The sequence below is a fragment of the Penaeus chinensis genome, chromosome 33 (genome assembly GCF_019202785.1).
Source record: "Penaeus chinensis breed Huanghai No. 1 chromosome 33, ASM1920278v2, whole genome shotgun sequence".
NCBI classification, from domain to species: Eukaryota; Metazoa; Arthropoda; class Malacostraca; order Decapoda; family Penaeidae; genus Penaeus; species Penaeus chinensis.
The window spans coordinates 29,265,722-29,275,721 of record NC_061851.1 but is presented as its reverse complement, the minus strand read 5'-3'; the positions used below and the strand labels follow the sequence as shown (position 1 = coordinate 29,275,721).

Below are 10,000 nucleotides of genomic sequence, written 5' to 3'. Positions count from 1 at the left end.
CACATACAACAGCTCATTATTATTATTGTTATCATTATTATCATCATTACCATTATCATTATCACAGCCGGTATATAAAGTAACCTAAAACATTAAAGGTAATAAATGAAATGCAAATATCCAACATGTTAGATTTTTGCCTTTCATTTTATTGTTGCTCCTAGCGTTAGCTACCTTATACAATTCTACTAGATATCAATGGTTAGGAGGAGGAGGAATAATAATAATAATAATAAAAATAATAATAAAAAGAACACAGAATATATGAAGTTCAAACAACAAAAATAATCTGGTTTCCTAATAATTTACAAAAATATCTCTGTCATCACTGAGTCATCACCTGAATAATATTTAAAATGGAGATGTAACAGTGCTGTGTGTTACGGTCCAGGGGAGTGGAGACCATCATGTTTTTGGGCTGGAGCAAGCGACGCATCACATCCAAAACAGTTGTCTTCCGCACTGATGCCACCTATGATTGGAAGGAGAAAGAAAGAAATTGGAGGCCGTTTTAATGAAATAGCTTTTTCAATTCCTTGCTTCTATTCACTGAATGTAACAAGATAAAGACAACATAATAATAATACTCTCATTCTGGAATTACTATACATAATCTAAGGCATAAATTACTGTTCAATCTCAGTCATGCTGTGTTGAGTGATCATTGTTGATTTGAGTATCAAGAAAAAGCAATAAATCTCCACCCTGTATATAATCTGGCTTGATCCTTATTTCCTGATAAACTGAATATGAGGTTAAAAAGCTTATCTTGGTGGGGGTTTATGGGACTCTGAAGAAGCAACATCTCCACAAAAGCCACACAGCTGTCAAGTCCAGACACAAATGACATAAATAAAACATAACTACAGGGAAATGGTTCAAGAAAAAGGAAAGAAAAAATTGTGTGGTGGACATTACCTCTTGGTCTGTAGTTAGAGGAGTATAGCCAGTCATCAGGAAATGCAATCTTGGTGTGGGAATCAGAGGAGCAATCAGGCCAATCAGGTCATTGTTCATATACGAGGGATATCTGTTGAACCAAAGAAACCCTTTTACGTAGTGTTAAATAGGCTGTAATCATATCAAATACGTTTCACAATTTTTCCAAATGAAACCAGAGAGGACAGAGGATGTTCTACAATGGCCATTCTGGAAATAGCCATGTGTAGTTCTATAATGTGTTTTGATTCCACAGGTTCCAATGGTTAACACAGCCCCACCATGTCCCCACAGAAGAAATCAGCTGCCCGTACACTTTGTAGACCTAGTACACAGTACAGGTAACTCCTCTAACTCTTGCTCTGGCATAATGATAACACTGTTGATGATGACAGTGATAACAAGCAAACAACAGAAAAGTAATATTTTTCACCCATTTTTAACCCAATGCTGATGGGCATGGCATGTATGTACATGTCATGCCCACTGTGAGTTTACTTGTTTATCTGTTTTTCCACATAGATGGTTGCACTTGTACAAAGTCACCAATGAGCCAATTACAAGTATGCCCGTCTAGCCCATTTATCCTTTTCCTTTATCTACAAAAATATTCTATGTTATCTTATTTTGCTGTTACTAATGTTTATAATCCCGAAGGAAGGCAAAGGGAAACCACCTTTGTACACTCCCTTGTACAACCATGAAATTTAACCTGGTCGCCAACGCAGGCTCTGACACGGCAAAGAAAAAAGTTTATAATATTATAGTAATTATAAGATCTATAATAAAAATAACACCATCAATACTCATAGCATTAGTAAAAAATGTTTTCCCCACCAATTCAAAGAAAGGTGAAATCAAGTAAGGTCACAAGGTCTACTAATTGGCTCCTTTGTGACATTTCACAAAAATATAAAAAATGAGCACAGCATTTTCCCCATTTTTTATTAATTTTCCCAGACAGCACTGGAAATGAAACTCTTTGCTCATCTCGTTTCAGTCACCAGATATTGAATAGTGTTTGCTTTTCCTAACACTATTCTCATATAATTTGGAGAAAATAATTGCAAACAATATTCAATACTGTTAACCCTTCAACTGCATAAAAAACATACAGAATTTTACCTTAATTTTCAAATTTCCCAGAGGTTCTCTGTATATGGCTTTATATTCTCATTTATACACCTTTGTCATATATAATTACACTGTGTGAATATATAAAACAAGCTGAGTGCAACAGCAACATATACCCTGGTGACTTGACTCTGAAGCCACTGATACCACAAATGAGTGTGCGTGAATTCCTGTACTTATATATATTTTGGCGTTTTGTACTTGTACTTGTACTAGATTACACCAAATATGAATCAACTTGATGGGCAGGCACTATTTGCAAATGGAAAACAGAAATGGAGAGGTTATGGGATGAAAATATACATTAGTACCTATGAACATATATTTCTTTTTGTGTTATGCATGGTACAAAGAATTTCTATATATTGAATATCATGGCATATAAAATGCACCTGCCTAATAGATGCACTCCTGTTTGTGAAAGACCTAAAAAAAGAAGAGGTTGCATTTTACAGTAAATATATGAAAAACTACTTCAATTACTTCTCTGGGAAAACACAGTCTATTTTGAGAGAATTCCTGTACTTCAGTCTAGGTACAGCTCACCCACAGACAACATCTACCTACTGACCACGATTCTCACAATGGCACAGAGAATTCTTGCTCAGGGTAGAAGAATTATCATCAATTGGGTCCCAAGCCACATCGGCATCAGAGGGAACGAGCTTGCTGACAGACTAGCCGCCGCTGGCAGGGGTATGCCCCCAAATCCCATGACGATAAAACCGAGCCGAAAATTACTTATGGAGAAGTGTGCCTTGGTCGGTCGTACCTTCCTACGGCAGCTCCACAGAGAGGAAACGAGAACCTCCCCCTCGGCCAGCTGGTACTCAGACGCCACAGGCTCTGAACCACTGGCACTCTCTGAAGTAAGCAACAGAGGTACCGAAGTCATTCTTCACAGAATGCGCCTAGGTTACCACTGTGCATGGCAGATTATCCCAACAATCGAACGCGATGAATGGTGCTGCAAGCACTGCGGCGAGCCGAACGCCACACTAGTCCACTACCTAGAAAATTGTAACCATACACAATTCCTGAGACATGGACCGCCCACAACAGCCTCCGTGCTGGTAAAGAGGCTATGCGAAATGCTTACACCATGGCAGCAGGAGCGCTTGCTGGCAATCCCGCCGCCACGGTAAGCACCGAGTGTCAGACAACTCAATAAGACAGCCGTAAAAAAGCTGACACAGGCCGGGCCATATCTAGAAGGCCCGGGCGAAGCTAGAACTTCGCAAAACCAAACCAAACCCCCCCCCCCTCAGTCTAGGTAAATAACGGAAACATCAGCACTTTAATGAAAAATTATATATAAATATATATAAATGATAGCAAAAGAAAATAAGCAAAAAACTAATCAGTAAATGATAAATCTTTAAAAAATTGAGATGAAACTCATGGTTATGAATCATTGAAAATAAGTAGCTCTACTTTGTAATTATCAAACTGCAAGTACCAGGAAAAAACAGCTGCTAATTCAAAAAAGCCTCATCATGGTCAAGCACCACTGAATTGCCATGGGTTACTAAAACAAGTAAAGTTCTAAAGCTAAAATATTATAAAGTGAACCTACAGCTGCTAAACAACGAGCAGTTCTATTTAACATGGTTTTGAAAAGGGAACAGTTAAAACTATCTGCTGTGATATACTGTGATGTAGTGTAGCATTTTGGATTATTTCAAATGATTGGAGTTTGGACAGTATCCATGGTTCTCCTTGGAACATTTATAATTCTTAGAAAAAAAAAGGAAAGAAAGAAAGAAAGAAAGAAAAGAGAAAAGAGAAAAGAAAAGAAAAGAAAAGAAAAGAAAAGAAAAGAAAAGAAAAGAAAAGAAAAGAAAAGAAAAGAAAAGAAAAGAAAAGAAAAGAAAAGAAAAGAAAAGAAAAGAAAAAAAAGTAGGCATCATATGCTGAAATGTTCAAATCTGTGCCAATCTACATACACATGCTTAGCTATTACTGAATTTCTTTTGATAACTCAACTACAAGTTTAGCATCAATTTGCATGATATACATTGCATTTTATTACAGTAGTCAAATCATGCTCAGTAACTTTAATATTTGTGTTTCGTTAACTAAAACCATCACAACTCCACCCACTAACCACAAATGCAGAGCTCAGATTGCATATCATTAAGAGTAACTGAAAAAATGTCAATCTTAGGGCTGATTCACACTATGCTGTCGCATCACATCTAGTCAAGCCAAAACATGAGTATGTTCACGCCAGACTGTTGTACCGTCAGGTCATATCATGGATTCTTTCCACAAATATTTTGAAGAACATCAAGGACAGACGTTATGCATAGGACACCACACCTGTCATAAACTTCAGCTGAGTCATAGACAAAAAACCAGGTGTCAAAGACCTTTTTGCAAGCATTCATAAAGAAAATCTCAGAGTCAGACTTTTTTTCTGCCAGACAAATTTCAAATTCTATGACCAAAGTTCTGCTATAACCAATATATATTCTAAAGATACAGTCAACACAACCACAAAAATTAACCTTTAAATTTATACAATTCTGAATTCAATTAAACTGCTTTATAATCCCAGATAAAATACAAATAAAAATAAAAGTATCAGCATCAGCATCTTCATCTTAGATCATCCCTACTGATGTCCTACTGTCACCTCTGTTGCTGTTGACAGTACATGTGACCCTTTCCCTGTTACCAGTTGTGTTAATCAGGATTCTGTAACTTCTACTTATTTTTTCTCTCTCTGTGAATGATCTTCCTCAGTCTACTTATAACCCAATGTATTCTTATGTTAATGACTCAATTTTAAATACTTTTCTTCCTTCATAACTTAACCCATTCGCCCCATGTGGCAAGAATACATGCCATGCCTTCAGTAATACATGTGTATTTATTGTATTTACACAGTGATGGCTCAACAAGTTCTTAATCACCAAATAGCCAGTTATTAGAAACTACCTATCTCACCTGTTTACCCTTTCCTTTCACTTTAAGAAAGGGTCTTTTGTATCATTTCATTGTCTAAAATATTTCAATGAAAAATTAATAATCATAACATCAATAACAGTAATAACAGTATCGATAGCAATGGTATTAATTTTCAGCCAATTCAAGGAATAGGGAAATCAGAATCAGTAACTAGGGCCTACTAATAGACTCCTTGCCGGCTGAGCACATGTGGAGCCATCTGTATGTAACAAAATTCACCAAAAACTACAGGGGATAGAACATAAATCCGGGACGAATGGGTTAATGTTCACTTTTATAGCAGATTCCCTAACTTGTCTGACTTTATAGTTAACCCTATACCACTGGGATAGCATACCATTCATTCCATGTCATCTATGATTTTAGTTTTGTTTACATGTAGATGGCTCCACAAATGTTTAGTCACCAAAAAGTCAATTACTGATCTTACCTGATCTCAATTGTTTACCCTTTTACTTGATTTTATCATATTTTTCATTGCTCTTAGTACTATTAATGAAATCAGCATAATCATATCAATAATGACAATGATGATAATAACAGGGATCTTAATATTAGTTGTGTAAGAAAATACAAGGAATGGGAAAATCAGGCAAGATCCTACTAATTCACTTGTTGGCTTGTGGAGCAAAATTCACAAAACAAAAGTTACAGTAAAGCAACATGGTGCCAGTGAATTAACACTGACAAATTACATTTCTGACTGACAGAAAAGAATTGAGTTAGCATTAACTTCAAAATATGGCACTCTGTCCTACCCTGGAGGCTGAATATATTATAATAGCTTAAATATGTAACCAAGAAAGAGAGGAATTCCTCAGGTTGTCAGTATTTTTCCTCTGAGCAGCAGGTAGATATACTGTTCATGAACGGGATATTGCTCCCACATACCATGTGAATTTTCTGCATTCCTTATCAATCATGGCTGACTCAAAGATTTTTGCTCTCCACAGTGAGAGGATCTCTCTCTCTCTCTCTCTCTCTCTCTCTCTCTCTCTCTCTCTCTCTCTCTCTCTCTCTCTCTCTCTCTCTCTCTCTCTCTCTCTCTCTCTCCCTCCCTCCTCGCTCCCCCCCCTTCTCTCTCTCTCTCTCTCTCTCTCTCTCTCTCTCTCTCTCTCTCTCTCTCTCTCTCTCTCTCTCTCTCTCTCTCTCTCTCTCTCTCTCTCTCCTTCTCCCTTAACCCCAATCTCTCTCTCTCTTTCTCCCCTGACACCTCCCCATCTCTCCCCCTCTCCCTTAATTCCAATCTCTCGCTCTCAATCATATTTCTTTTATTATTCTACAAAAGAACTTTGAGACTTTTTGCCTAGTATTCTTTATTCAGCCAACCCATACCCACTAAGTAACCTCATTGTAAAATTTCTGTACACAATCCAGAAAACAATGTAGTGACCTGTTTCTCTGCCTCTACTTCTGAATTGGAATACCCTTTTATGAATCTTTGAAACTTTACTCTTTTCATGAGGAATGCATCTATTCACGTAAAGCTTTGGTTACACTATTATCTAATGTTCAGAACTTTAACTATTTTCTGAATTAATAGGTATAGAGTGTATCCAGTACAATCTATAATTTTTCTAAGCTATTTTTTGTATGAATGTTGAGGTTAAACATACTATTTATGATCAAGTACAGTGTAAACCAATACACAGAGGCCTCATCTACATATATAGTAACAAAGAACAAAAATACTGTTCACTCACCTCAGAGTAGCAGTGGAAACAGACATGATATTTGACACAAGGGAATTAATCTGTGAGAAGGTAGGGTTGGAGATGTGGAGACGGTCAGTTGCAATGCGGTTGAGAGCAGTGTTGTCTAGCACAACCACACAGTCTGCACTCTGTGTGAGCCTCTTCAGTGTTAGCAGTGAATTGTATGGCTGAACCACCACATCACTGTTGAAAATGAATAAGTATTAATTTCAAAGAAAAGAGAATGAACATAGGCAATTTTCATATATGGATTCAAGGCTTGTTGACTGAAAAATCAGCTGCAGATATATCTGTGTACATAATGTAAATGAATGTGAAATATTTGTAGAATTATAGTTTAAGTTACTGATTGCATCTTCTGTAAATCTATTTTACAACTCTTAACCTGAATGAATACAAATGTTTTACCATAAACACTCAAATAAATACTTGTTAATGTTGCAATATAAACTGATACCAAGTTTTAGTTAGTTTTTCTATTCAGTGCATGATTACACAGGTCTCATCTACATAATTTTGTCACCATCATCACCAGACACAATAAAGATACCTCACTAACTCAAAACCAATTGTAACTGTGTATAAACTGAAACAGAAAGACACCTCAACCTCCTGTCAATCACAATCACTGACAACACAAATTACACATTGAAAATATTGTGGCTAATCAGAGAAACAATCTTTACAGCACCCATTAAAATAAAACAATTACAAGAACTAAAGGCACAGATACAATTAAAGTAACTGAACAAACTTGTGAACCACCTCCACTCCACAAACACAACTTTACAAGAGAAAAGCTCCACTCACAAACACATTCCTAGCAAAAATAAACAAACAAACACACTCATCAAACACAATCCTAGTGCAATAATTTTCCTTGGAGAATGCAACTGCCTAGTAAACAATGTAGACTTCCTATAAAGGCAAGCCTGGGGACATCACTAACAACATGTGAAGTGATATTCTAAATAGTTTGCACTTTTTCTCAAAATGTAACTAAGCAACATGGTCCTATATAATTCTGCCCCACTCATATCAGGGTTTAGTGTATAAGGTATTATCATATCAGGGTTTAGTGTGTATGGTATTATCTACAAAGAGTACAAAATGAAGAAGACAGCCTTAAAACCTATTTATACAATATTAAAAACATTCATATATCATACTTTACATTCTACACATTCCAAATATGGAAGAGCCATACCTTATTTCATCCTGGTTGGGAAAAACAGAATAGGTCTGCACAACTTTCTTTGGGAAGCGATCATTCAACCTGTCGAGGATATAAGAGCCAAGGCCAGAACCTGTACCTCCAGCAATGCTGTGACAGAGTACAAAGCCTTCTAAACTGTCTGAGCCATCAGCTTCTCGGTCGATAATGTCAAAAACTTCCTCGTAGATACGCTCCCCCTGGCTAAAGCCTGAGGCCCAGTTATTACCTGCGCCTCCTCCTTGCTTTGACATATATATATTCTCAGGGTTGTACAGCTGTTGGTAACAAGGACTTCTATTAGTTCTAAATAAGAAGAGGAATAGCTGTTATGGGGATTAACACTAAAGTTAACATTAGTCTTTCATAGCAATAAATAGCACAAAGATCAGACATAGTAATTGACATGTAATATATAAGTAATACAGGAATAGTTCTAAAGATTGATTTTAACCTTAGCATAAGGAGAATTCATGATAGAATGAATAACTCGAGGCTCCAAATCGAGTAGGACTGCACGAGGGATGTAGTGCTCATCATCAGCCTGGTAGAAGAAGACATCTTTGCGGTCTGTCCCTTCAGTTGCATAATCTTCAAGTGTGCCTTCTGGAGATATCCCATGCTCACCACACAGCTTCTTCCAAAACTCAAATCCAACTGAAAAATAAGTTGCTCTTCAGTTTTTGTTATAAATAGTCATCTAATTAGCACAGTTCCTTTATACTTTTGCATAAAAAAAAAACTCATTCTATATGATACACACACACACACACACACATATATATATATATATATATATATATATATATATATATATATATATATGTATAAAGTGATTTCCAATCATAAAATTCCTGAATTTCTTGGACCAATAATGGCTACTGAAGTTTCAGGCTCTTCTAACAAAGCTTGTACTAAAAATTAACATATTAACAAAAATTATTATTGAAAGTTCTATTTTTTAATGAGGTTCCTAACTATATACTAATATTACCTACATGTAAAATGTTAGAAAATATAATACCTATTACTATTAATGAAGTCAAAATGAATGGAAATTTCTATAAAATAAACAAGATTATGTCTTGGTAACTGGTGCATTGACAGCATCCTAGCTTTCAGTTCAATGGTGAATAAGTTTTATCTGGAACATTATGCACAGTAACTGTTTATGAAGTGACCACACCCCTCTGAGACTGGGTCCTCCTTACTCCAGTGACCAAGCTATGGGGAACTCCTTGAATTCCACAATCTTTCTAAAACCAGGGTTTTGTCCGAGGACCCCCAGCTGATTGCTGTATTTTCCTTGCGAGAGGCTTTGACCCCTGACTCATATCCAATCATCATATTTAAAATATTTGAAATAGAAAAATACATTAAAAATACAATGATTTTTTTTGAGACTGACAATGGCTGATCAAGACTCTATGACCTATATGTGCAAAAACAGTCTATGTACAGTCACCATGCAGGTAAGTAATTTTCAGCACGGTGAGGTGTAGGTGGATTTAGTCTTTATGCGGCATTGTTGTAAGTTATTTCATCATTTCCTTAGTTATTCTTTGTCTGCACAGATAATCTCATATATCAATGAGTAATTTTTTGCATCTTTGGAATATTTGAAATACCTCTACATGACTGATCACAATATTGGTATAGATGGATTCCTCTCATCCTCTACTACCCAAATATATATAAATTATGCTGCAGACCCCCCTCCCCCACTGCCCACAATGTTACCCCTGATAGCTAGGTAAAATATAAATAATATACAGAGAATTGGTCCATATATAGTCAAATGCAGGGGGCTGTGTCCTCTGCAACCCTTCCATGGGGACCTGCTTTCCCCAGACCTGGAATCCACCATGTATGTATGGCAAGAAAGAACATAGGACAGATTTGGCAGTGGGCACTCCTGCTTGTCGGTTGTACGCTCTACCTTGCTGTGAATATGTGGAGGATTCTTTGTCTTCTGTTGCGAGGCTGGGGGGGAGAGGGTGTCCACAGCAAATGTCCTACATATTTG

The 10,000-nt window shown here is 36.6% G+C and overlaps 1 protein-coding gene across 1 annotated transcript in view; it reads right to left on the bottom strand.

Moving 5' to 3' along the window:
- LOC125043134 (tubulin gamma-1 chain) overlaps nt 1-10,000 on the bottom strand; it is a 13,688-nt gene that overhangs the window by 2,679 nt on the left and 1,009 nt on the right. The window contains exons 2-6 of the mRNA XM_047639089.1: nt 8,429-8,631; nt 7,969-8,252; nt 6,750-6,944; nt 919-1,030; nt 341-472 (exon numbers count right to left, since the gene is read on the bottom strand). Coding sequence (XP_047495045.1) covers nt 341-472; nt 919-1,030; nt 6,750-6,944; nt 7,969-8,252; nt 8,429-8,631 — 926 coding nt within the window. The remainder of the gene's footprint in view (nt 1-340; nt 473-918; nt 1,031-6,749; nt 6,945-7,968; nt 8,253-8,428; nt 8,632-10,000) is intronic.